Source organism: Postia placenta, assembly GCF_002117355.1.
Source record: "Postia placenta MAD-698-R-SB12 unplaced genomic scaffold POSPLAscaffold_9, whole genome shotgun sequence".
Lineage (NCBI taxonomy): Eukaryota > Fungi > Basidiomycota > Agaricomycetes > Polyporales > Adustoporiaceae > Rhodonia > Rhodonia placenta.
This window is the reverse complement of record NW_020169840.1, coordinates 1,290,761-1,315,622: the sequence shown is the minus strand read 5'-3', so window position 1 is coordinate 1,315,622 and position 24,862 is coordinate 1,290,761. Positions and strand designations below refer to the sequence as shown.

Genomic DNA, 24,862 nt, shown 5'->3' with positions numbered 1-24,862 from the left:
ATACATTCATATGTATGATTTGTGGCAAGCATATGGAGAGACATTCGAGTTACAAGCAAGGAGTGCCGATGGCAAGCTTCATCGCCCTACCCAGCCAACTCCCCTGTTTATAATCAATCCCAATCCCATTCATTGCTTGACAAGTACCAACGACGGGGTTCCTTGGTCCCTCGAAGAGCCCTGTAAATCTTGTCCACGACATGGTCATCGTGTACATGTGGCAGGGAGTCATAGCTTGTGTAGATAGACTCCGAGATAGAGATCAACCTGCTATCGCCGTTGTACAATGTGCTGTTGATCCTGATGTTCTCGGCATATTCTCCTGTAGAAACGAGTGTCGGCGTCGGGTTCGAATAAGCGAGCGCGAAGGTTTACGGAAGCGAGCGGCGCGGGAAAAGATCAAATACGAAGCGGTTTGTCTCGTCCTCAGGGCGGGGAGGCAAACGCGCGAGGAAACTACATGCGGGAAACTCGACCTAATATAGCAAAACCTTATCTAAATAAGGTACGAAGGAACAAGGCACTATCGCGCCGCAGCGCGGCACGTCGGCGAGCCGGTAGTCGGGCATGTGCTCGTCCGGTTGTTCCAACATCTCCGAGTTCATTGTCGTGCAGAATCATGTCAATTGCCATATTCAATGTCGGAATGAGGCTACCCTTGGGGTGAAGCTTGAGGAAGGCGGACAGTGCTTTGTCCTCCATATCGTTGCTGCTTTCTTCCTCCTCCCTCGCCTCTTGGGCCCTCTCCTCCTCTATTTCCTCCTCGCTGATGTCTTCGTGCGAAAGGCGTGGGAAGTGCCTCAGCTCGTCCTCGAGTGAAGTTTCGAACACGACAGCATTGTGCTTCGTTGCGTATTCCACCAACTTAGCCTCGTCAGGAATCCACCCATAGATAAACATGGGGGGGGCTTGCGTCCGGGGAAGCATTTCTGACCGGGGACGAGTTCGTGCGGGAGTTCGTCAAATGGCTCGACCTTTGACAACACCGATGCACACTGATAAAATAAACCAATATCAATATCTCTCATCTCATGCAAACCTCCCGTACACGCACCTCCTGCAATGTCATACCTATCGTGTAGTTAGGTTCCAGCTCCAGCGGGATTTCGGTTTCAACACGAGCTTCCGTTATGGGCGCAGGCATCTTGGGTGACAGGTCACAGTTCCACCAACGATAAGGACACAGCTCGTTCTCAAGGATGTCGAAAAAAGGTGGCGTGGCTATTTGCTTTTTGATGCTATGGTGGCGTGGCGAGTCTCATGTGTCCTTGCGTGATAAACTCGTATCTAACGTGTCATTACGTACATATATAACACTTCATTTTGTACTTCTTGGGACAAGCAATCTTGATACTATCCTCAAGTATGTCTTGTGGCCATCATCGTGTATGGGTTCGTGGCAACACATAGAGATACAATACATTTACAAGAGGACGGTGACCAACTTCATCACCTCATTCCGACTAGCCGGTCAACTCCCCTTTTAATAATTACCACTTCCAGTCCCATTCCATGCTCGACAAATACCAGCGGCGTGGTTCGTTGGTTCCCCCGAGAACCTCGTAGATCTTGTCCACAACATCATCAGAGGGTGCCTGTCGCAGGCCATAGATAGAGATCACCCTAGTAACTTCGGCGTACGGCGTGGAGTGGATCTTTATGTCCTCGGCATATTTTTCCAGACCCGCCTCGCACAGCACCACGCAAATGGTCTGGTTCCACGTCCGAATAAGGCTCCCGTTGGGGTATCGGTTGAGGAAGGTTGACAATGCTTTGTCCTCCTTAGCGTTGCTGCTATATTTATCCTCCATCTTCTTTCTCCTCTCCCTGTCTCTCCTCTCCTCCTCTAATTCGTTCTCATCTTCATCCGGAAGGGGTGGATATTGTAACAGCTCCTCCTCGACTGAACTGTCAAATATGACAGTGTCATGCTCCGTTGCATATTCGAGCAACTTAGCTTCATCAGGAATCCACCCATACATAAACATGGGAGGTTTAAGTAGGAGATGGTCCGGACTTGGGACAAGTTCGTGGGGGAGTACATCAAATGGCTCGAGCTTTGAGAATGCCAATGCGCACTAATGTCAACAAATCAATACCAATACCTCTCGCGTCGCGCAGGCCTCCCATACACGCACCTCCTGCAATGGCCTTCCTTTGATGTACTCAGGTTGCAGCTCCAGCGGGAGTTCGGTTCTGACATGAGCTTCCGTTATGGGCGCAGGCATTTTGTCCGAGTTGACACGTCACTGCTTCATCTCCCGAACACATGCTTTCAGTTGCACGAGTTTCAGAACACGCGAGTCATTGTGTCAGCGGCCTCCGCCTGCCGACAAATTGTGAGTACTACATCCCTTCTGTGGTATGGTACAAAAGACAATTTGGGGTTACGTAGCGCACAGGCGGAAAGACGCATAGCAAGCACGCAAGCCTTTATTTCCCCTCATAGTTTCGCTCCGCAATGCCCTTGTTAGCATCCTCGTTCCACGCAACATATTTGGTCGATATGTACCAACGACAGCGACAACCCTCCGGCGCCTCGAGTGCCTTCTGGATAGCATCCACCGTCTCGAAAGCCAATTCCTTATCCAGGCTGTAATTTGTGAATAAAGTGATGATGACCGAACTGTCGTGGCCCAAAGCCTTGTACAAAGTGTTGTGTAACTCCACATTGTTGGAGTAGTCCCCCAACTGATGCTTCCCGAGTAAATCGACGATGGCTTTCTGCATGAATTCTCTGTCATGGACAGAGCTCTTGCGTCGTCGAGGAGCGGTGCGTGTTGATTCTGCATTGTGGGATTGTTGCGTACTGCTGTGATCTTCGTTCGCTGTCTCCTTTCCTTCCTTTCCTTTCCTTCCTCCTTTCCCTTTCTTCTCTTTCTTGCTTTTCTTTTCATCAACCGCCGCAGTGAGACCATTCAAAGCGGCATAATCCAGCAGTTTGTCCCTGTCGGCGTACCAGCCGTACATGAACAAGGGAGGATGTAACTTAGAGCCTTTCTCCGGAACGAGACGCAGGGGAAGTTTAGTGAACGGTTCGATTTTCGATATTTCAATGAAGTCCTATGAATGTAGCGTAAGAAATGAGCTGAATGACACCAATAGCGAAGTAGAAGACCCACCTCCCTATTGTCCATATGGTCGTAAAGTACTTTCTCGAGCAGAGGTGGGCATTCGACTTCTTCATATGACTGAGCTATAGTTGCATGCATGTTGGATGTTTGCTTTCTCATGCAGGCACTAATAAAGAATTTGAAGCTGGGATGTTAACGGTCATATAAGCCTCGACGTTCATATCACCTGGAGAGGGCATTTACATCGAGGGCCAACATAGTCTTTTACGAATTTTATCAAGGATGTCCCATATGTTGATGATGCATGCGCACATTCCTCAGATGTAGCAATCGTACGATTGTTGCTAAGGACACTTGTTGAAGCGGGAAGTTGAAGCGGGAAGTAATCTCACTTCAAACACGTTGTCACGAGGAGAACCTGCGAACGGCGAAACTAGACGCCCAGAGGCTCGGGTCCTACTTTCCGACCTTCTGTAGATCTGCGGAGTAGGCGTCCCTAGCCCCTCTGAGTGCTTGCACTGTGCACCGACATCAGTTCTTCTGCTCATTAGCGAGCGACATACGTATTCCGGAATACTCGTCTGATCACCATCACAATGCCGCATAAGCGTTCCAAACGCTCCTTGCGAGAGAAGCAACGCTCGGCATCGTATGTCATAGCATCCATTTACCGTATTCGCTGCACTACATTGTTCCCAGATCTCTCAATCTACCGCCAACATCAACCAATGCAATCGAGAAAGAAGATATACCAAAAGGAGCAGCACGCATTTTGTACGCGAACAAAATCCAAGAAGAATACCGGGATCGCAAGCGCAAGGCACAGGTGGACGGAGCGGAGCCCGATTCGCAGGGCCAGGGATCACGCAAGAAACAGAGGCGGAGCGAGGCCGACGGCGATGCGCGAAAGAGCGGGAAGGTGGAGATGAAAATTCAGCCGGGGGAGTCTATGATGCATTTCAACCGGTATACCCACACCATATTATTATTGTATGCCGATGAGCTCAACATAAACTGACACGGTCGCTCCCCACTCAGGCGGGTGGAAGACTCGATGCGCGGTGTCGTGCGCACAGCTATGAAGCACTCCTCCACCGTGTCGCGCAAATCACGAAAGGAAGAGGAGGAGGCCCTCCGCTCCGCGAAAAGCGCAGGCAAGAAGCCTCAGCCAGCTCGCTCACAAACGCCCGAAGCCCTACCTGCGACTCAAGACAGCCATAGGGCATCTAGCCGAGAACATGGGCCTAAGGACTTTGAGCGCCTCTCCACCTCCGCGCCGAAGCGTCTGAACGACATCGTGCTGGCGCCGCCAGACCTCAAAAAACTCCCCCGCGGCGCGAAGCCAAAAGCACCCTCCACAGGGGCGGGCGAAGTGGCGTCGACACTCAGACAGGGCGCGCTGTCTATGGCGCAGAAGGCAATGCTGGAGGAGGAGCGCGTTAGGGTGGTCAAGCTCTATCGGGAGATGAAGAAGGCGAAGGCGGGCGGATAATGTCGCCGGAATGAATGTTCTTGGTACGAGTTACCTGCACTGCACAATTTATTGTTCAAAGTCATATAGTCATATATGAAGGCCCCAACCACGACAGAGAACACACCGACCCACAGGTAAGTGCATGCGGTTTGTTCATGAATGTGTATCTGAGCTCAAGTTGGACAGCCTCCCGAAACGGCCCCACCAAAGGCAACCGCAGGAATGGTACGCGACTGATGCTCTTGACAAGATTGTTCTGACAGTCTGGCAGGACGCATGTAGTCGGTACTAGACCCGGAGACGTGAAAAACATATCTCGAGCAGGCATCGGAGCGCCAGAATTATCACGTGGACCGACTCAACTTTTCAATGGTTATGCTGCTCCTCTTCGAACGTTTGATGCGAATGTGGGACCGCACCCTGGGGTCCTTACAGGCGGTTTGCTGTTACTGCGTCTCTGAGCCGTGTCTAGCCAGGTTTGTACCGTACATGTTGTTGACGCTGAAGTCCCAAGAACGTTCATATATCTCGGGCACAGTTCCTGATGGCGAGTAAACCTGCAGGTCACTACTGCACCACTTGTATTCAATTTATTTGCCGTACTGCATATAGTCATACTTTCTCGACTGCCTTCGGCTCCGACAATGTTCTCAGCCTCATTTGAGTCGCATGCATATGATGCCTGCTAGCTCACAATGTACGTTTATCCACCACTTCTTATCATATCGCAGCTACGCCAAAGACCCGCTCTACAGGCACACTCGCCTGCGGCCCATTCCGTCCCTAGCGGACGACATCGTGACATTACTACACAGGTACTCTGGCCAGCACGCCTTGTTCAAGTTCTGCGGCCACAGTACCCGCGATGAGCCCCAAGCTGCTCGCGTGCAGGCGGCTGCCCAACCATACCCTGCGAGGACCTCAAAAAGAGACCTCTCGTTACTGTGCGGAGGATTCATCTGTGTCCGCGGCAGGCTAGTCGTATATGCGGTTTCGTGAGAGTTTCCTTTTGCGATCTCTTTATCGCGCGTGAGGCGTCCCAAGCCCTCACAGCTGACACAGCCTAATATGCACAGTTGCCAGAAATGCTTCAAATCCTCTCTACCGGACCATGACACCGGCGAAACGCACCACTTACATGTGGCCAGAGTGGAAGTTTCTTCACTTCGCACGAACCTGCAGCCACTTCATCTATTCACAGCCCGTTGTGTGTTCTGTTCTCGCCTAAGTTGATATGAGCACTTCATATCATACATTTCGGGCGACTATAGAACTCGATTCGGCTCCGTCATTTCTGGTTTATCTCACAACAAAGTGGTCGTTCCATTCGTTCTCTCAGCCACATGCTTGTGGTTATGCCGATTTCATGAGGCGGCAATCCGTACTACCTGTCTTGCCTTGTGCCTCAGACGCCATTTACCCTACTCCCACGCCCACCTGTCATTTGATATGTACCAACGAGCTTCTCCTTCTCCTCCAAGGCCCTCCTTCATCTTCTTGATGTCGTCGTCCGTTGGAAGCGAATGAAGTAGATCATCGTTCGTGTATATGGATAGCACGAAGGAACACCCGCCTATGACTGTGCACCCCACTTTGACAAGGTGTGTGTATTGTTCAAGGCCCAGTTTGGTGAATATGTCATCGATAGCCAATATGATGACCGTAAAGCTATCCGAAGGGTCACCAAGTTGGCCGTCTTGTTGCGTCCCAGTGACTTGCTCCTCCGGGCTTGCCGTATCTCCAACTGTTAACGAGTCTCTGCTCCGATCTTCGATTTGCTTCCCGCTGCTGCAAACATGTTCAGCTTCAGCTTCATCCTTCTCGCCATCTTTGCCCTTCTCGCCATCTTTGCCCTTCTCGCCATCCTCGCCATTCTTTTTCTCTCTGATCGGATCCTTATCCTCGTCCTCTTCTGAATAATGTTCAAACAATTCTCCTTCGTCCGATAGTGAGCTCTCAGGCTCTATTTCGAGATGATTATCGTGTGCATATTTGAGCAGAAAAGCCTCATTTAAGGCCCACCCGTAATGAAATTGGGGGGGCTCTATCCTAGCGCGGTCTTTCGGCACGAATATGTTGGGAAGTATAAGGAAAGGCTCCAAGCCACACAGTGATTTACAATTCTAAAAATATCACATCCGTATGAGAACAATGTACTATTGTATCCCGTACACGTACTATGTTTTTCGTCCAGTACTTCGGGCTTAGCAGCTTTGGATATTGGATGACTTGGTCGGGTCTGGCTACAGATGTAGGCAGTTGTACGGTTTGTTCTCTCCTGCCTCGTCTGTGCTGCATGGGCGCGAGGAAATAACTGGAAATAAGCACCCCGTCTTGAAAGAGCGGGCCGCTGTCCACACGCTGTCGCCTTCGGGTCTACACGGTCCTGCCGTGCGACAGTCACTCTGATGTTACCATATTAGGAAGTACATCTGCTGCCACCCTCTGAAAACCATTCTGCCACCTGCGATAACAATTGCCTGGCGGGCAGAAACACCTGGCAGAGTCAACAACGCTAATCGTTCCTCAGGCTGGACGTGTAATTGACTGTCATTGAAACCTTGCTCGGCACGTTGCACAAGTGTGTTTGCAAGACCATGCTCGCCTCGCTGCTGGCGGGCGTTGCCACCTATTATACCCTGAGTCTAAAGAGTCGTTCTCGCGGCTTTGTGCCAGTACAAGCACCATTCGTTCCCTCACGCTGCACAAATTTTGTGTAGAAGACCTCAACTCATCGATCGATGCAAAAATCATGAACAAAGATGCAGTTGGATCGTGAACGCGAGGCTTGCGAACATGGTTATGAGCAACTCCTCTGGTACCACCCATAGTCAAGGAACATGTGAACTTTGGACGCACAGCCTTGTGACTCAAAACGGTGCGATGCTGTACATCAACATTATGCCGAGACGCTGCCTGTCATCCTGAATATAATTCATATACAGTTACGTCAGATGGCTGTTAGCAGAGTAGCAGGTATATGATGGAACAGATCTTCAGTCTTCATCATCCTTGAACTATCTGCCCCTCGGCATCATCCCCCGAACCGCTGTGTAACTCTAGAATCATCAAATCCCGCGCGGAATGTAACTTCATATTTTGATAATAGGGATAAACGGCTGACTAACATAAACCAACGCAGAAAGGCCGCTATGGAGAGCTGGTCCTCAGGCTATGACACGCCGAGGCCAGATGGCAAGGCGACAACACAGCACGACAAGGCAAGTCGCGCATGGTTATATCTTGGTATTTCATAGAACCTTTGCTCACTGCGCCTTTAGTCCGGTCTTCGTGCTGAAACGTGGAAATTGTACATTGAACAGGCAATCAAACAGGAAGAAGAATACCTCAAAGCATGTAACATGGAAATGGACACAATGCTTCTATTTGTGCGTGACGTCTTTTGCTCAGTTGTATCGGATTTGATTCACGATGCATCGTTACAGGCAACTCTGTTCTCCGGGGTGCTTACTGCCTTCGTCATCGAATCCTATCCAAGCCTGGAGGCGGACACCGGTGACGTGGCCGTTCAACTATTGCAGCAGATCCTCGTCACCCTGCAAGCAAATAGTACCGCGCCACCGACGGAGACCATTCATGTCGACCAGTTCTTCCAGCCCGACAGCTCTGCTGTACGCGTTAACTCGTACTGGTTTGCCGCATTGGTTGTCAGTATCTCGACCGCATTCCTCACCATCCTCGCCAAGCAGTGGCTCTTCAGTTTGAGTCGGGGATTAGCATCCACTGAGGAAATGATGGGGCGGCAACAGCAGTATCGACACGACAACCTGAGCGCCTGGAGGCTGGCCCCGATCCTGCTCGCGCTTCCCGTCCTGCTCCATATATCACTATTGCTGTTCCTCATAGGCCTAGTGGAGTTTCTCCTACCGATCAATAAAATCGTCGCCACTGTCGCCGGAAGCCTTGCTGCGGCCACTATCCTATTCTACGCCATCACGCATATCGTATCTCTCGTTCGCCCTGCCTGCCCATACCGGACCTCCGTTACAAATGTAATCCTCGCCTGTAATGATTCCTTCTTCAGGGAGGTGATGGCCGATTGGTGGAGTATCAAGACTGTCATCGAGATCCGGCTCCCCATGTTCATCCGATCATGGCTTCGGTCGCTGTCCGCAGAGAGCCTGGAGGCCTACGACTACACTATCGGCGCTCTCGGACACCCAGGCTTGTGGAGAAGGAAGAACAAGGCTTGGTGGTCGCAAAAGCTCTCAAGGATATTCACGCCGGAGTACTGGGAGGACAAGTACATCGCGAGCAACGCAGAGGAGATAGATGCTCGCGCGCTTGCGAGAATGGTCAAAATGTTCCCGCGCTCGGAGGCATGCCCTCAGCTTCTCGTGGAAGATCTCGTCCGATTCCGCGGTCTCGTGGCACACAGAGACATCCTGCTCGAGGCGGGTGCAATTGGATTAGTAGTGCGAAACCTCCGCAGCATCTACGGAGGGGCTTTGGGTAACTTACCTGCGGAAACACGGGAGGTGGTTTTGCGCTTGGCCGGCGCGCTGGCACGAATGGTGACCGAAGCCGAAGAAGACGACCCCCGCACCCCCGTGCGTATCTCAGGTATCCCGCTTCCCTTGGATCCTGCAATTGCCAGCGACGTTCTGCTCGGCGATGATGGCATCAGATCCTTGACTGCCTCCAGCCTGTGCGTGCCTGACGCGCCTGTCCGCGACCACGGAAATCTCACGTTCTTCGCGAACATGCTGCGGCTTCACCTCGTAGTCTCCTCTGACCAATGGTACTGGCGACCGATCAAGACCTCAGTCGAAGGGTTTCATAACCGCATACTAGATCGGCTCGAAATCACCAACCTTGGAGATGAGCACCTCCTTACGCTTGTCAACACCACAATTTATATCGCCATGCGACCAATTCAAGTGGAGTCGGACAGTATTCGCGCCTGGGCAGAGGATCGTCCTCAAGCGCAGAACTCGGATCGTGCGCTGGAGATTTTGACCACGATCATGCTCCAGAACCCGGGCATGGGGCATGCCGTCCGGCGTCAGATCTGTTGGGGAATCTGGCGATGCCACAAGCAAATACCGGCCCGCGGCAAATACATACAGTTCGGATCGCTCATTCCTATAGTGGCGAAGACAGAGCACTTGGCAGAGCATCTGGCCGACTTCTTGGCATCTCCTAAAAATCACATTATTGCCATTGGTTCCCCTGTCCAGCGTGCGGTGCTCGCTTTAACGGAGGGGCTGATGCGTTCCTCTTCCAAGGAGACCGTGGAGGTCGACCAGCGTGACAGAGACCGACTCCTTTTTACCCTGACGAACGCATTGCCAGACTTCCTGGACGTGTTGTGTCTACAATACTGCGAAGGGGAGATCTCTTCACTTATCTCTTTTTTCCGACAGACCGCCACCATCTGTGTTCTGATACTCTCTGCTGAAGGCGGCGACAACGCTGAGAGGCCAGTCCTGGACAAGAAGCGCCTCCTGCGCTCGTTATGTGGGCTACTAGTGCAAGTAGCCCGCGGAGCCGGGCAACCCCCGACTCCCACACGTCGCCAGTCTAGGACATCGTTAGTCCAGGAGAAAGATTCAGCGTCACATATCCAGGAGATGACAGCACCTGCGCACACTCTACCTCTCACTCGTACCTCATCAGGAGCCTCATTCACCCAGGAAAATGTGACCGATCCAGTCCATGAAGTGGCGGTCTCGAATCTAGACGGCATGACATTCGATTCTCAGCCCGGTTCGCAAACGAGTGACAATGATAGCCTTCGGCGTATCGCATACGGTACTGCTTGCCAAATCGCACTTCTTGAGCTGTCGGCCAAGAAAATCATTCAGGACGTACCACAACACAAGCCTGCCTTTGAGGCCGTTTCTACAGAGACACTCGTCAAGGAGGGGTTTCTACCTGTTCTGCATGCCGCACCGTCACTGTCCACATATTCAGAGGAGATAAAGACGGTGCTATCTATCATTGCGACCTTATCCTGCAATCGCGATGCAACCGTTCTCGACATGGAGATCCTGAAGGCCCTGCGCGACCCATCGAACGCGATGCCGGATCTACTCCTTCGATTAAACCACATACAAGGGTACAAGGACTGCCTTGATGCAGCGTTACACAACCTTGTGGAAACCCTTGCATGATCAATACTGCTATTGTAATACTGTCGATCCACGAATGAGCACGAGGCACGCAAATACATTAGATGCACGAATGCAAGAGACTTTCTACTAGATCATGACTGAAAGATGTATGCAGGACTCTTGCCAGCTGGGAGATTTAAAAAAAGCACCAACAGAGAACATTCTGATGAGGCGGAGACTGGATGTATACACGACCTACAACATTACTTTCATGGTTAAGGCCTTGCAAACCTCCATATCCCACTGGAGTATCCTGATCAAAGTAAACTTTTTAACATCGTGAAGAGCTCAAGAAACTCGAAATTATCCATCGTATACTGACTAAGGAGGGCACTACTTCATGACACAAAAGCAGAATCGATGACTCGCTGCTGCTGTAACCGGTACACTTGACTGATACCCGGCGCAGGAACGGAATCCATCCGCCTTCCAGCATACGATACCCGCCAGTCATCTTTGATGCTTTGTAGAACAACGTCAATCCTGGACGCGACATGCGTCCATGCTCCTTGATTCTGGGGTTCTTCTTGCAGCCATACGAACTCCTTTGCATTGGAATATTGTTCCAGGATGAGTCGCAGACTCTCAAAGGGGAACGGACAGAGCTCCTCAATCCGGATAAACGCCACGGAGTTGACCTGCCGCTGCTGACGCTCTTTAACCAGATCGTAGTATAGTTTTCCGGAGAGCATGACGACGCGCTGGACAGAAGCCTTATCGGTCAGCGAGTCGCCCAGGACGGGCTCAAAACGAGCACCAGGCTCCATAGATGTCATCGACGACGCTGCCGCCTGCTGGAGATCAGCTAGAACCCAACGATACAATCTGCAGACAACACACCGGTAGCCGTAACAGGCCTTTTGGAGACGCTACGACAAGCGGCTTTCTAAAGTTCCTGAGCATCTGTCGGCGTAATAGGTGGAAGTACTGTGCAGGTGTTGTCGGGTACACAATGTGCATATTGACGTTACCCGCTGTCGTCTCATCGGGACCATAGCGGTCATTCGTAAGCTGCAGTATTCTTATAAGAATGCAGCTTCAAATACGCTTAGATTGCTCACCTGCAACATACGCTCTATACGCGAGGACGAATGTTCGGGACCAGCGCCATCCAGACTAGGTACCCCAAATGATTATGACATCAACCAGTGAAACTGTTAACGAAAGGCTTCATAGATTGATAAAGAAACGCACCCGTGAGGGAGGAGTAAAACAATGCCACTTTGTTTCAGCCATTTGGCTGCGTGACAGTACTCAGTTAGCTATAAGACGGGTCGACGCTGAACAACTCACTTTCAGCAGAGGAGACGAATGTATCGATAATGACCTGCAAATCGTGGTATGTTCAGTTCCAGTGGAGCTGGAATCTTGTCCAATAACAAAGGAGTCACCTGAGCTCCGTTGAAGAAATCGCCAAACTATCGTTGTTGCGCATTAGTTATCACGGCATGTGCAGCACATGTAAGAGATCAGCTAATCACCTGTGCCTCCCATATAGGTAGTATGTCAGGCCGTTCCCAGCTCACGCCGTACTCGTACTGATGATTATGGTATCAACACGTTGACATTTGGGAATAAGTCTGAATAACATACGCCAAGGACGGCCATCTCGCTGAGGGAACCTAGCACAATCGATAGCGCAAATGTCAATGGGAGTTGAGCACGTTATCACTATTCAGACACTCACTGTTCGCAAGTTCCAGTCTACCGGTGGAGTCTAGCCCTGCATTAAGGGGAACAATCACATCCTCCGTATTCTGATCAACCAGCATCGCGTGCCTTGTTGTAAACAGCTTCTGTGAGCGACTGCCGCACATGGGTCGCACAACGGACTTACCGTTGACTGAATGTTCCTCGTCCTACGTCTTGTCCCGAGATCCGGATATCGTACCCCTCCAACATCAAGGAGCCAAAGGCCAAGGCCTTGTGATTTAGCCAGCTGTGTCAGAGCATCCGACCGCTTGTACAGACAAAGCCCTTACTGACCTCTGCAGTCGCCCAATCCAGACCCTCGCCCTTGTCCAGAGCACGGAGACGGCTGCTCACGTGTCGCTGTAGACGTGGGTGGATTTCCTGTAGCAGAAAAGGATCTGGAGTTAGATAGGTCAAACTCAGCACTTGGCGCACGCACAAAACCCTCTGAAACGGAGACGCTGGCCCTTCCTACGCGTAGTAGAACCTCACGGTCGACGCCAGTCTCAGGGTCTCGGACGGCATTATCATCGGCTGGCCAGACTAGCCCTTTCCATTGCTCTTGTAACATAGAGACAGCATGGCTAACCGGATCGTAGCTGTCAGCAGCAGACAGCTCAGATGCGAGTTTTGCTTTGTAAGAGCTTCGCATTGTAGCTGCCTCCTCATGGCTCATGGTTCCATCCGACTAGAGTCAAGGGAGCAAGTTGAGGTGTTGAGGTGAATAGACGTCGAATTCGTCAGTCAAAGCAGGAGCGGTATCACGGAAAAACTCACAATAAGCTGTTCCTCATATAGGCTAGGGACAGATCGCCTTGAGCGAATCTTCTCATACATCAAGGGCTGTGTGAAAGAGGGCTCATCAAGTTCGTTATGTCCCCTAAATAAGAACATCGTATGAGGTTGTAAGGCCATCCATAGGCATAAGACCTACCAACGGCGGTAGACCAACAGATCGACGATGATATCCTGGTCAAAACGCACAGAGTAAACACTCATTGTGTCATGAGGTAAAGCAGGGATGTTCGCACCTTGCGGAAATGGGTCCTGTACTTGAAGGCGACTTCGATTGCTCGAGCGACATCTATAGGAATTTATAGACGTGAGGAATGGTCGCAAAAGTATTCAGCAGCCGCGTTGCACCTTCAGGATGGTCTCCATTCACATGAAGTATCGGTGCATTAATCATCTTGCCGATATCTGACGAGTAAAGCCCTGAGTGTGCCCCTGAAGCAGGTGTCGTGTACCCAATTCTGTGCATGCCGATAGTTCAGCTCAGGTAGTGGTGTGAATTGCCGTGTAGCCTACCCATTGCTAGGAGTCTGGATCAGTGCAAGGTAGTAATGGATTAAACGAGACTTACTTGACAACGATGTGAACTGTCCCGCCGACTGTGAAGTGCGGCAGATTGCCTGCACAATGTCACCTGAGACAGTTGTTTATTAACGACAAGAGGATGCACATACTTAGTCCCAGGCTTTCCATGACAACTCCTTGTCCCGTGAAGCTTGCGTCTCCATGCAGTTGTACGGACAGCACTTTGTCCCCAGGAAAACATTGGTTTAGTGGAGTGCCCGCCTGGAGTAAATCCTTCAGGAGAGCGAACTGCTTCGCACGGGTCTTGCCCAGTGCGATCGGGTTCACCGCCTCTACATTATGTTGTGAGCAGTGAACCTGCCAAGATTCGGAGAAACATACCGAGGTGAGAAGGATTTGGTAGTAGAGAAACCTTCACAGAATTCGGTGCACCTTCATATTGCAACCTCGGTGAAGCGACTACGCGAGCGTGAGCAGGAGGTTCAAATGTTGAAATGATGATATCTACCCAAATGACTAATAACATCTCCGGAGGCACCCAGATGCTCTGGGATGTCGGCGCCACCCTTGATCTTGTGAAACAAAGCTGCATGGGGGAATTTCAGAAGATCGGTCAAGAGGTTGAGACGACCGCGGTGTGGCATAGCAAGTATGATGTCCTCCACTCCAGCTGCGAGGAACGACACGGTTAGTACGGTGTGATGGAACGCCAATGCGTACACACCTCGAGCGGCGGCGGCAAAGAGGACATCAAGCGCGGGAAGCATAGACTCCCCTCCCTCAAGGCCATACCGCTTCAAGTTGGGGAACTTGAGCTGGAGAAACTGGTCGAACGTCTCGCTCTGCGCGAGCAGGGAGTATATGCGCGTCTTCTGATCCTTGCTCATCTTGACATTGCTCGGCGGCTGCGACTCGAGGAGGTGGGAGAACCACAGCCGCTCCGTCTTCGACGGCGAGTGCATGTACTCATAGGCGATGCGGCCAACGTAGATTGAGCGCAGGTGCTGCGTGATTTCGCCAAGGGTCCACTCATCCTTCGTGCCAGACCCCGCGCCTACTGGGCTGGTCCACACAATGCCATTGACGTCGTATTTCTGCTCGTCGTCGAGAAGGCCATAACGGCGCGGGTTCAAGGCAGCAACCTCTTCTCGCTGCAAGAGATCCAGCGGGTCAATACGGGCAGCGCGGTGGCCATGGGTTCTAAGCGCATCGATGTATCGAAGGAGAGGGGCATTGACTGTTCGGTTCTGCAGCTGAGCCGGGCTGTCTGAAAATGAAGTAAGACGTCAGTACATGTCATCAGTGATGTTTCCTTTCCATATACGAGGCAGGTGAAATACGAAGGCCAGTCAGGAAGTACATCGCTTCAATGTTGCCATCACCGGCACGTGTACCACAAATACCATATAGCATTGTTTTCATAGCCAGGCTACAGCTGTCACGTAATTCATCGAGACGACTTACAGTCAAGGATGGCGAACCTTCGCGCCTCTCTGTAACCGTATGACTTGTCGTGGTATAACCGACATGGCGGAAACCGCAAACGCGACTTCGGACTGTGTGAATAGCTCCGGAGTCAATGACCGCACCATTGAAATGAGAGCCATCATCACCTAATCATTCCTAAAGCCCGTAAAGGGAGCTGCGCGAAGGCGGTGACATGCACGTCGTCCTGGTCCAAGTAAAGAGCGGTCCGCTGTGAAGGCCATTTCACAGCTTCAATCGTCTGGACCCTGAATGACAGTGATGCGCTCGGAACTCGGAAGCTGATCATGGGACCCTGGTCAGACGCGTCGGTCACGTGTAGCGTGTCACTAGGACGGACGCGTCGGCAGTTTCGACTCTCCCTTTGTCCACCATCATACATTGATAGAATTCTTCAATCAAGTCCTCCAATATGGACGGAAAGTTGAAAATTCATTCCCTCGGTCATGGACATAACAAGTCATCTAGCAATCGACTATATCTCAGCGACTGGCAACAATATGCAGCATACAGGTGCTGTGAAGATACTTTTTGTCAACGGCTTACAAAGCACTATAATGCTCAGAGATTCACGGACAATGATATGCACACCCTGGGTATACTAGTTCCACTGACGCGCTCTATACCTGATTCGATTAGTGTTGTTCAGAGCCCGGCTCGGGCCCAAAGCCCTACTTTGGACCGCACTTTTGGCCACCGGGCCTGGCTTCATAGTCAATCCAGGCCTGCACACTAGGCTCTATGGCCTCTTGGAGGTCTTTCGAGGACTTGTGTTGAGCTATATGCGCCTCAGCCAGGCAGGGTTCGGCGGGCTTGGGCCTCAAAGCCCGATTGTGAACATCACTAGATTCGATGCCCGTGTGGTCAACGAGACTTGGCGGCGTGCGCTAAATGCAGGCGTACAATGAGTTGCCCAGCCTAATAGCTCCGTTCAACGATGATAGGATAGCTGCTTGCCTTTGGAATTACGGTCGTGAAGCGGAATACCAGGTCTGATGCACGATTTCTTTACAGGAAACCCTAGGACTCCGTACTCAAATCTACCAAGCAGTGTCGACTCAGAACACGCTTTCGAGTCATGGAGACATGCCTTACAACGTTATTCGCATCTGAGGCAGTGAGCCTCCTGTGGAGACAAGTGACTCGAGCTCAGAAAACATGTCCACGCGCCACCAATACGCCACCTGCCATTGTGCTGTGCCCGGCTCTTCATCGGAATAATGGTCAAGCTTCCCCTTCTTTCCGGGTGCTGCGCTACTGATGAGCTAGAACTACTTGTGGTGTTCTTACGCGCAACTGACAGTGCACTGCCTTATGAGCGTTTTTAGCTGCCATCGCATTGTGCATTATGCGGAACATGTCGGGAATGGCACTCCTGTGGTTCCGCTCACATAACGCAAATGTTTGTGGAGATATTAGTGCGCGAATATAGCTGACTCCGCATACCATTGTAGAGAACAGATTTCACTCCGAGACGATATCGCAGTAAGTATTGTAATATTATCGTCGTTGATCGTCGTGCACAGCAGAATTAGCGCCCTTCAGCGCCCGTCGCGCCGGCCCGCGCCACGATCAGACGTCCGCTTGCCACGGGTGACGGCGGTGCCAGAGTCTGCCATCTTCCGTCAAGGTCAACATATGGCAAATGTACAGCATTATTCGCGTCGAGGTGGGACGGGTCTCGGAGCGCTACGTCAGAACGCGCAGCCAAATCACTTGACACCTGACTTGGACTTCTTATTATTGACGGCGGTGACAGCTCGCCCCTATATAAATGCCCGTGTAGAGCCATGCGCTGCACCAACTCACACATACACTCACACCCCAAACCATGATCAAGGACGGATCTAGCGTTGCAGACAGCAACACGGTCGTCAACGGCCCCCACTCAGCGCTTGGCGCTAAGGACTATCTTTCACACGAGCATGACTTTAGCATAAAGGAGTTGAATGACACCCGTGGCAGCCATACGAGCAAGGCAAAGATCCCTAACAACTTCCTCACTTTGCCGGAACACACGCTAGGCGACAGGCCGTTCTTTGTGTTCATCGGGAAGGATGGCCTCATAGCGGCGCTGCAGAAGCTGGACTTACAACTCAAGAATGTACGTCGTAGCTATGTATATGTCGGTCCATGCTCATATATGTGCCGGTTTCGACAGTCCAAGCGCCCGCATATACTGTCTAACAAGGTAAACGACCAGGAGCGAGATGTGTCCGAAAGCGACTGACTGTGCTTCAGCGTCCGACAGATTGGATAGGGAAAGAGGTCACGCCCGGGCGGATTGGACTCATCAATCACGGTGGCCTGCCCAAAGTCTTGACCCGTCCCGGCAGATACCCGGGGTTCCCGCTACGCAACTGGTGGGCTCGCTCTTTCAGCGGCACCAAAGGGCGTGAGTAATTGCAAGGTATCCGCACGACGACGGCCTACTAAGTAGCTACCGCAGTTTCAGACACAGTGATTGAGTTCCGCGGGTTGACTGTGGTACAAGTGTCCCAGAACCAGGTGTGTGGTGTAACTTGCGTACTGTACTTGTAGTGCTGACCAGAAACAGGCCGCAGTAGTGTCAGATCCACAGGTGGCGTACTTTCCATGCGTATGGTACTCGCCACCGTTCGGCTAACACCATTGCAAACTCTAGAACCAGATCTTTGTCATCAAGAACACTGGTTTTGTGTCGTATGCGATTGAGGGTGCTTACAGGGTGCTCTCGGTTGTGGACCAGACACATCTTCCGAGTCCAGTTGTGGACAAGGTCACCAAAGTCACTCTTGGATGGTCCGTACAGATGCACTTTTGCAATGTCTCAGTCTCTGATCCGCTCGAAATTCAGGCTGCACGAGGTTACCATGAAGAGCAGCACGAGGGACGGGGTCGAGAAGGATTACGTCGTAGCGCTTTTGTTAGTCTCACGATATCCGGTGATCGTTGACGCATAGCTCATCTACATTTGCAGTCTTAACATCCCCGCCAACAACTGTGCGATCCTGCAAAAAGGTGACGACCTTGAGCTCCTCCCTGCCGGACAACACTATATCACCAATCCAAATGTGACCTTGCGCGGGATGTTCACTCTCGGTGAGAATCAGATCGAGATGCCCACGAAGGACATGTATGTGATTTGAGCGTGATCATTTTGTGCATACTGAGATGTCGCGGCAGCTTCACAAGAGACCAAGTACCCGTCAGCTTGACGATTTACCTCAAATGGTGAGCACGCTCGCGGTTCTGTACGTTCATAGCTGACGTTTACCTCAGGCAACTTACGGAACCGCTGAAGGTGATTCTCATCTTGCGAATTCTAGCATCCCCCTCACATTTCGAACAGCTCACAACGCATGGCTATAACACTCCTTACGACGCTCTAAGGTATACGCCTCCATCTCGCCTGGCGAAATGCTCGCTCACGTTCTGTTGCAGAGACAAGACGCAATCAATCCTTACTCAAATCGTCGCGCATCGTACGAGCAGTTTCATGACTATTTGCGAATCCGGCTTACTCTAGAGAAGTCGACTATAGTGCCATGGTCAAACAGCGCTCACTGGGCCCGGACAACTTGGATGACGGAACCGACGCCAGCTCGGCATTCCTCGATGCGCTGCGAACACGCGCCATGGACGACTTACACATCGCCGCACTTGAATATGGTATCGTCATGAAGGATCTCGGTGGGTTGTTCATGGCCCAATGGTGGTGAATGCTTGTCTCATTTCCGGGACAGCTGTCATCGATAGGCAATTCAAGGGCGAGATCGCCACCGCGATGCAGAAACTGACTACTCGAGCTCTGGAAGCGCAAGTGGAAGCCGCCGTAAGCCGTGCTCGTTGTATTCTTCAACCATATCCTGACTGCTTGTTGCGCCGTCCAGAATGTTGACAGAGAGAACAGCAACAAGATCAAGCAGGAAGAGGGCGCTTTTGCCGTGGCACGGATCAAGGCGAAAGCTCGGAACGTGAGTGTCAGCATCGCGGCACGAGCTTGCACATATTAACGTACTCCGCACCAGACCACTGCAGATGCAGAGGCATATGGCGTGGTCGCCGCGGCCAAGGCACAGGCGCAAAGGCTCCAAATCGAGGCGGAGGCGCAAGCGCAAGCGACGCGAATGGCGGCTGAGGCGGATGCGGAGGCGATTCGCATCCGAGCAGTGGCTGACGCAGACGTGCGTGATCAGTTCGCGCGGGAGATGGAAATGCGCCGGGTGGAGGTGACGCGGATCAAGGCGTTTGGCTCGAAGACGGTGTTCGTGCCGACCGACGGGATGGGAGCACAGATGGGGAGCGCGCTGGCCACTGGTATGGCCGTCGGGATGGGTGCTGATGCTCGGAAGGATGCAGTATAGCCGCAGGCTTGCTTTGTATGGGTCCCTCACACGCTCGTCTGAAGCTAACACCCGCTTGATGCCATGCTACAAACATAGTGCATGGGTTTGGTATTTTCATGCTTTACCCTCGATGCAGACCAGATATCCCGCTATATTTTACTATTTGATACCGCTCACACCGTATTTATATATTTATGCATTTGGATGGTACGTAGCCCATGAGCAAACAAACTGCCGAAGCGTTCGATGACGCACTGTTTCCCTTTCTGGTAGTTGTTTTGCTTGTTATGGTACGAGCCTACACTGGAGAGAGCTGCACTTCGTTCGATGATGTCATGCCTGTCCTGCCTTCCATTCGATGTCTCTATCCCTCCCTATATATATATGAAAGCTCACCTGAGATGAGGTGTTTATCTTCTCCCTTCCTCTCTCCTGCGATGCTCGACAGCTTGTTCAAGTTCGCCTGAGCAGCCTTGTCGAGCCATACAACGTAGATGGGCCAACGGACAACGCCAGCGCATATAATGACAGGTGTGTGGCAGAGGCTGTTCGTTCTCGTCGAAGCTGACTACGATCTGGCCCCCTACATTAGGACCGTTCAAAATTGCCGCTTAAATCTCGCTGGAAAACAAGCGACATTTAAGCGGCCAAAAGCAGCGAGCAGAATCTGAGCTCCCCTCCTCGAACAGCGACATTTAAGCGACTGCTCGTCGCAAGCGCTCGCAGATTCTGGCTCACGGCCATGTCACGCTTGCATGATTCACCAACCTGATTGGCTGGGTAGCCCTTCGCAAGCCGAGAACGTGATCAAATCACGGCTGCATCACGCTTAGTCATCTGTGACGCTTTCAGCGACCTTTCAGCGACCTTCAGCCACATTTGGGCGCTCAAAAGCAGCGAAAGGTTCGCTTATTTTCCAGCGACATTTAAGCGGCAATTTTGAACGGTCCTATTATTTTCTCTGATTCTGCGGAATACGAAGGCAAGGTCGCGCGCTCCGAATCATAACCGACCCGGAGATCATACATATCCAGGCTGGACGATATCATGACCGCACTTGTTCAGGTAGCTCACCGTCCCGCCGACAAAGTGGGCGCTTCTCCGTCACACCGCACAATGGCGGCGCATTGGTCAATGGATGGCAGTGTCAACCCGGTCGTTGTCCTCGTTGATCCTCGCCTGCCCAACGGGATGACTGCTTCTTCTGCCACATGCGACTATATAACCGCCCCCTGCTGTGCCCACACAATCCCAAATCCGGACTGCCGCCAGCCATTACAGCGGCTATAGCTGCACACGGCCTCGTGTCTGATAATCGCCTTTCTCTCTTCACCCCTCCTCCACCCCACGAGCAATGGCCGGATATGATGATATGCCGCCCCTCGTCGACGGTCCTGCGGGCGCAGGCGCACCGCCGCCCAATAGCTGGGGTCCTGCAGGCTACCCATACACGGGGACTCCCTACATGACATACACGCCAGCGCCTGGCACTCCTGGACAACCACACCACAACCACACGCCGTCTTCTCCACCATGGCCACCACACCCCTCGACGCCCTTCCCGCACCCAGCGGCGAATGCCTTGCTCACGCCGCTGTCGTATCCGCCCATGTTCAACCCGGCGATGCCCACGGGGAGCGATGGCTTCCCGCGCGCGATGCAGCGTGACGAGGCGGACTACCGCAATTCGTCAGGCTACTTCAGCAAGCCGGACGACGATGGCTGGGTCTCTGTGCGCTCGGCGCGCTCGGTGACTCCGTTCACGAATAACTCGAGTCCCGAATCGCGATCGAGCGGGCTCTCACGATCGCGCTCTGTACGATCCGTTGGCTCTGGGGACTCGATGCGGCCGCCAAGAGAATGGCGGCCTGACTTCAGCATGGCGAAATCATTACATCGTGGTGCACTCGGCACTATTCTTACCAAGGCGCGGTCGGCATCTATATCGGGTGGCAGTGCGTTCTTTTCTGGCACACTTGTTGCTTGCTGTCCGCTCACCCTTCGCAGTCTTGGACTCTACCAGACACCCGAAGCTGCATCCGTACCTGCGGTATTCCCTGTCGACGCCCGTGCTGTTCCACGACCTGCGGCGCAATCCTTCGACGATACGATTCCATGCGCTCAACCGTCCCGTGAACCCGTGGGACCTGACGCGCTTTGCGTGCGAGCCGCCGCAGACGCACATGCGGTTGTACAACTCGCATTACCCGTGGTACATCGACGCGGAGAGCGCGAACCCGACGGGCGTGACGCTGCACGAGCTGTTCGCGGCGATCTGGCTGTCGATGATGACGCCGATCTCGAATGCGGACTACTGGAACAACGAGATGAATGGCGAGGTGCGTGAACGCATTGCCGCGGCGTGGTTTGCGCGGTGCGAGGACGATGGGGAGCGCAAGCGAGGCGTGCGCCGGGTCGACTTCTTGATGGATCGGGTCATCCTCGAGGGGTTCGTCCGCGGCAAGGACGGGATGTGGGAGATGACCATCAAGAGACCGACGTGAGCTGCTGTTATCTGCCCTTGGTTTCCTCTCTTGCCCTTGCTATTTATCGGGTGCTGCAGGTCTCATCCCCAGTCTCCTGTGTGTGTATCATCTACAACTGCATTTTGCTTGTGCGGAATTGGTTCGTAGGAAGACTTCAAGGTATCCCCAGACAATGTTAGCGTAGTTCTCTCTTAGATTACTTGTTGTAGGATATAACATCAAGATTTCAGATCGAAGCATATCTAGGCATCATGGCACTTCAGTGTTGTAGTATTCAAATTTTATCATTCTCGCCTCATTTTCTTCATCAACAGTCATTACTGTCATGGACGTTTGTCAAGGCGTCGTGTCTGAGGTAGTGCTGTGGTTAGAAATTTACGGAGGCCGACTTCTGCTAACTGCAGACAATTGCTACCGCTGGCAGAATATAGCAGATTTCAGGTGGAGTTTATGCTTAATTGTGGACGTGGCGACGCCATTTAGCCGCAAATCTTAATCTTCTCAGTTTGGCCGCAATAATGTTCCCAAAAATGGCTGGGTCAAGCTCAGGTTAGGGTCCAAGAGACAGGGGCTACAGCACATGCTTACCATATTGGGAAGTACGACTGCCACCTTCTGCCACCTTCCGAAAGTCATTCTGCCATCTGCCATGGCAATTGCCTGGCTGGCAGAAATACATGGCAGAGCACTTGGTAGACTTCGGCCAACAACACTTGTCTGAGGACCCGCGAGCGGGAAGCATCGGCCACGTGCTTCTTATCCACGTGGGTCTGACGCGCCAGTTCTTCCCACGCATGACGTATGAGGCAAGGTGGCCGACGGTGGCCAGCAACCTCGCGCTCTTCATCTCCATTCATTCACTCCCCGCTCTTTCATGGTTTTTGTATAACATGGTCTCCCTATTTGGCTGGCTCAGGCAGGTAAATACTCAGTTATAATGTCCCACACTGAACACCGACGCCTTGACAGAACAAGTCTGAAGACTACGGGCAAATCCTCGAGAAACTCGTATTCGACATCCAGAAACGCGAGACGCGCCTCTCGGAGATCCGGCTGCGCGAGCGGCGGTCGACTCTCTTCTTCTCAATCTACGCAGTCGCCGCATGGATAGTATGGACGGGCATGTGGTACACGGGGTTCTTGCCAGACATCAGTGGCCACAACCATAACAGTGGTTTTGAGCGCACTGTGAAGGGCATACCAGTGTTTGCGGGGCCGATACTGTGAGCAGCATTTGCGTTACGTTGCCTTCGTGTATGTTGATGCGCTTGGAATTGCAGCATTCTGTTCATACGGCGCATCGTGCAGATATGGTATACGCGCATTGCGAACGCTGAAGGTATGTTCATATGCGCCATTCAATCTCGTTTTCAGGAATTCTGTCGCTTTCCGTGGTCGTCCTGTGGAAAAAGCAAAGAGGCACATAGGGGCTGCTATCAGCCCTATATACCTCAGCTGTGCTTCGAGCGCCAGTACAGTTGTGGGCGAATTGGTTGCAGTGTTCCGTGCTTGCACTAGCATGTTCGGCCTACTTGTGTTTTCGACGGCAGCCGACTGGCTGTGGGTGTGCTGTAAACTGAGCTAGCCCACAGGTTTGAGGTTGCACCCCTCTATCCATTTTACGAACGACGGGCCCATTAGGCTGTGTCTCTTTGTCAACCGGAACCTCATACTGACCCAACTCATATCTAGAAAAGGCTCTTGTGACGTTGCGCAAAGAGAAGGCAGAGAAAGTGACTGAGTTCAAGCAGAAGACGGGCTATGACAAGACTCGCAATCTCATCGAGCGCTATGACGATCCACCCGCTGGAGGTGGCCCCGGTACGCCCCTGCGAAGACGGATCCCCCAGGGCATACCTGCGACCCCTCAGCGAGCCCCTCAATCAACCCCTCCAAGGCCTGGTAACCCGGTGCCGCCTTCTCTGCAGCAACATCTTTTTTGTGCGTCAGACAATCGCTAGTACGCAGCTTGAGTACTTACCTATGTTTGTCTCTATAGCACCGCCCTCACAACCAATGCCGCCACCACGGAAACAATGGTTCGACAAACTCGCAGACGCAATCCTTGGCGACGAAGACGGTGGCTCTGCAACTCCCGCGTCATCACGCTACGCCCTCATCTGTCAAAAGTGCTTCACCCACAACGGCCTTGTGAAGGAAAGTATGTGGGAGGATGCGCGTGAGTGTTGCTTTGTCTAACTCACCTGGATGCAGGACTGATGTACTCATGCCTCCCGCGATCCAGAATACGTCTGTCCGAAGTGCGGTCACTTCAATCCCTCAGTGCGTGCACAGCGTCAAGCCAGAGGGGCATCCAAGTCCCTGTCCCCCGATTCGCGCACCCCAGTATCTGCACACGCCGTGTCGCCTACGCAGAACGGTCAGTCTCATGCGTTCGCATTGTCGGCTGGTGCGAATGGTGCGCCGCGCGGGAGCGTAAGCCCTGTCAGTGACGGCCGGCGGCTGCGCGGTGAGGAGGAGGATGCGAGCGTGATGGATGTGGACTCATAGTTGCGTCGTCCTGGGTTTTCTGTAGGTAGGTCGTCGTCCTGGGTCCCGTGCTTAGTTTTGGTGGATTGCGTTGCGTTCGTATAATATATTGCGCTTTCCCTGTTGTATTTGATTGAGGACGAGGATACAGGACGCCTGGTGCGTGTTCTCGCGAGGGTTTCGCTGCAGTCGGGACTAATCCTTCGGGAAGATATCGAACACTGCCATGCTTGTTCTTTGAGCGCGGAAGTACTTGTGGAGGCATGGCCTACGGCCATCCATCGGCCATCCATCGTCGCCGCTTCGGCCGACATCGGTTATCCACATACCAGGGCTGCGCCGCGGAAGCAAAGTAAGCGATCTCAGGTATGTGTGGCGA

General features: G+C 52.4%; 8 protein-coding genes across 8 annotated transcripts; 5 read left to right on the top strand and 3 right to left on the bottom strand.

Annotated features, from left to right (window-relative positions):
• Nucleotides 1-1,490: 1,490 nt before the first annotated feature.
• Nucleotides 1,491-3,212, bottom strand: POSPLADRAFT_1034630 (hypothetical protein; the record flags this gene model as incomplete). The annotated part of the gene is made up of 4 exons (XM_024477034.1): nucleotides 1,491-2,078; nucleotides 2,139-2,206; nucleotides 2,529-3,063; nucleotides 3,123-3,212. 4 exons carry the CDS (start codon nucleotides 3,210-3,212, stop codon nucleotides 1,491-1,493), a joined length of 1,281 nt encoding a protein of 426 aa, XP_024337914.1.
• Nucleotides 3,213-3,670: 458 nt separating this feature from the next.
• POSPLADRAFT_1058052 (hypothetical protein) lies at nucleotides 3,671-4,566 on the top strand (the record flags this gene model as incomplete). Its single annotated transcript, XM_024480991.1, has 3 exons — nucleotides 3,671-3,723; nucleotides 3,774-4,040; nucleotides 4,113-4,566. The coding sequence occupies 3 exons, from the start codon at nucleotides 3,671-3,673 to the stop codon at nucleotides 4,564-4,566; spliced, it is 774 nt and encodes a 257-aa protein (XP_024337913.1).
• A 428-nt stretch (nucleotides 4,567-4,994) lies between these two features.
• On the bottom strand, nucleotides 4,995-6,846 carry POSPLADRAFT_1047384 (hypothetical protein; the record flags this gene model as incomplete). The annotated part of the gene is made up of 5 exons (XM_024479271.1): nucleotides 4,995-5,105; nucleotides 5,310-5,611; nucleotides 5,687-5,724; nucleotides 5,986-6,671; nucleotides 6,727-6,846. The coding sequence occupies 5 exons, from the start codon at nucleotides 6,844-6,846 to the stop codon at nucleotides 4,995-4,997; spliced, it is 1,257 nt and encodes a 418-aa protein (XP_024337912.1).
• Nucleotides 6,847-7,722: 876 nt separating this feature from the next.
• On the top strand, nucleotides 7,723-10,685 carry POSPLADRAFT_1147026 (hypothetical protein; the record flags this gene model as incomplete). Its single annotated transcript, XM_024486014.1, has 3 exons — nucleotides 7,723-7,794; nucleotides 7,830-7,937; nucleotides 7,995-10,685. 3 exons carry the CDS (start codon nucleotides 7,723-7,725, stop codon nucleotides 10,683-10,685), a joined length of 2,871 nt encoding a protein of 956 aa, XP_024337911.1.
• A 167-nt stretch (nucleotides 10,686-10,852) lies between these two features.
• Nucleotides 10,853-15,056, bottom strand: POSPLADRAFT_1074828 (hypothetical protein; the record flags this gene model as incomplete). The annotated part of the gene is made up of 23 exons (XM_024482748.1): nucleotides 10,853-11,476; nucleotides 11,526-11,696; nucleotides 11,747-11,801; nucleotides 11,880-11,925; nucleotides 11,979-12,012; nucleotides 12,077-12,103; nucleotides 12,167-12,223; nucleotides 12,279-12,307; nucleotides 12,373-12,464; nucleotides 12,523-12,608; nucleotides 12,672-12,758; nucleotides 12,817-13,065; nucleotides 13,155-13,257; nucleotides 13,312-13,346; nucleotides 13,409-13,461; nucleotides 13,521-13,629; nucleotides 13,685-13,691; nucleotides 13,741-13,789; nucleotides 13,844-14,026; nucleotides 14,076-14,153; nucleotides 14,203-14,364; nucleotides 14,419-14,957; nucleotides 15,019-15,056. The coding sequence occupies 23 exons, from the start codon at nucleotides 15,054-15,056 to the stop codon at nucleotides 11,024-11,026; spliced, it is 2,742 nt and encodes a 913-aa protein (XP_024337910.1). The 3' UTR covers nucleotides 10,853-11,023.
• Nucleotides 15,057-17,010: 1,954 nt separating this feature from the next.
• On the top strand, nucleotides 17,011-19,525 carry POSPLADRAFT_1146908 (hypothetical protein; the record flags this gene model as incomplete). Its single annotated transcript, XM_024486001.1, has 15 exons — nucleotides 17,011-17,298; nucleotides 17,403-17,574; nucleotides 17,629-17,687; nucleotides 17,737-17,760; nucleotides 17,824-17,960; nucleotides 18,016-18,084; nucleotides 18,139-18,294; nucleotides 18,345-18,392; nucleotides 18,441-18,462; nucleotides 18,511-18,551; nucleotides 18,603-18,643; nucleotides 18,693-18,851; nucleotides 18,905-18,993; nucleotides 19,052-19,135; nucleotides 19,190-19,525. The coding sequence occupies 15 exons, from the start codon at nucleotides 17,011-17,013 to the stop codon at nucleotides 19,523-19,525; spliced, it is 1,725 nt and encodes a 574-aa protein (XP_024337909.1).
• A 2,165-nt stretch (nucleotides 19,526-21,690) lies between these two features.
• Nucleotides 21,691-22,011, top strand: POSPLADRAFT_1146395 (hypothetical protein; the record flags this gene model as incomplete). The annotated part of the gene is made up of 1 exon (XM_024485927.1): nucleotides 21,691-22,011. One exon carries the CDS (start codon nucleotides 21,691-21,693, stop codon nucleotides 22,009-22,011), a length of 321 nt encoding a protein of 106 aa, XP_024337908.1.
• An 856-nt stretch (nucleotides 22,012-22,867) lies between these two features.
• On the top strand, nucleotides 22,868-24,642 carry POSPLADRAFT_1040357 (hypothetical protein). Its single transcript, XM_024477729.1, has 7 exons — nucleotides 22,868-22,913; nucleotides 22,963-23,216; nucleotides 23,274-23,332; nucleotides 23,686-23,930; nucleotides 23,951-23,953; nucleotides 23,992-24,172; nucleotides 24,239-24,642. Exons 1-7 carry the CDS (start codon nucleotides 22,884-22,886, stop codon nucleotides 24,502-24,504), a joined length of 1,038 nt encoding a protein of 345 aa, XP_024337907.1. The 5' UTR covers nucleotides 22,868-22,883; the 3' UTR covers nucleotides 24,505-24,642.
• Nucleotides 24,643-24,862: the final 220 nt, after the last annotated feature.

Bases quoted from the DNA above. Each gene is read 5' to 3' on its own strand.
- POSPLADRAFT_1040357 (XM_024477729.1), top strand. From the start codon at position 22,884: ATGGTCTCCCTATTTGGCTGGCTCAGGCAG. The intron at 22,914-22,962 runs GTAAATACTCAG...ACGCCTTGACAG, and splicing joins TATTTGGCTGGCTCAGGCAG to AACAAGTCTGAAGACTACGG. The intron at 23,217-23,273 runs GTGAGCAGCATT...TTGGAATTGCAG, and splicing joins GTGTTTGCGGGGCCGATACT to CATTCTGTTCATACGGCGCA.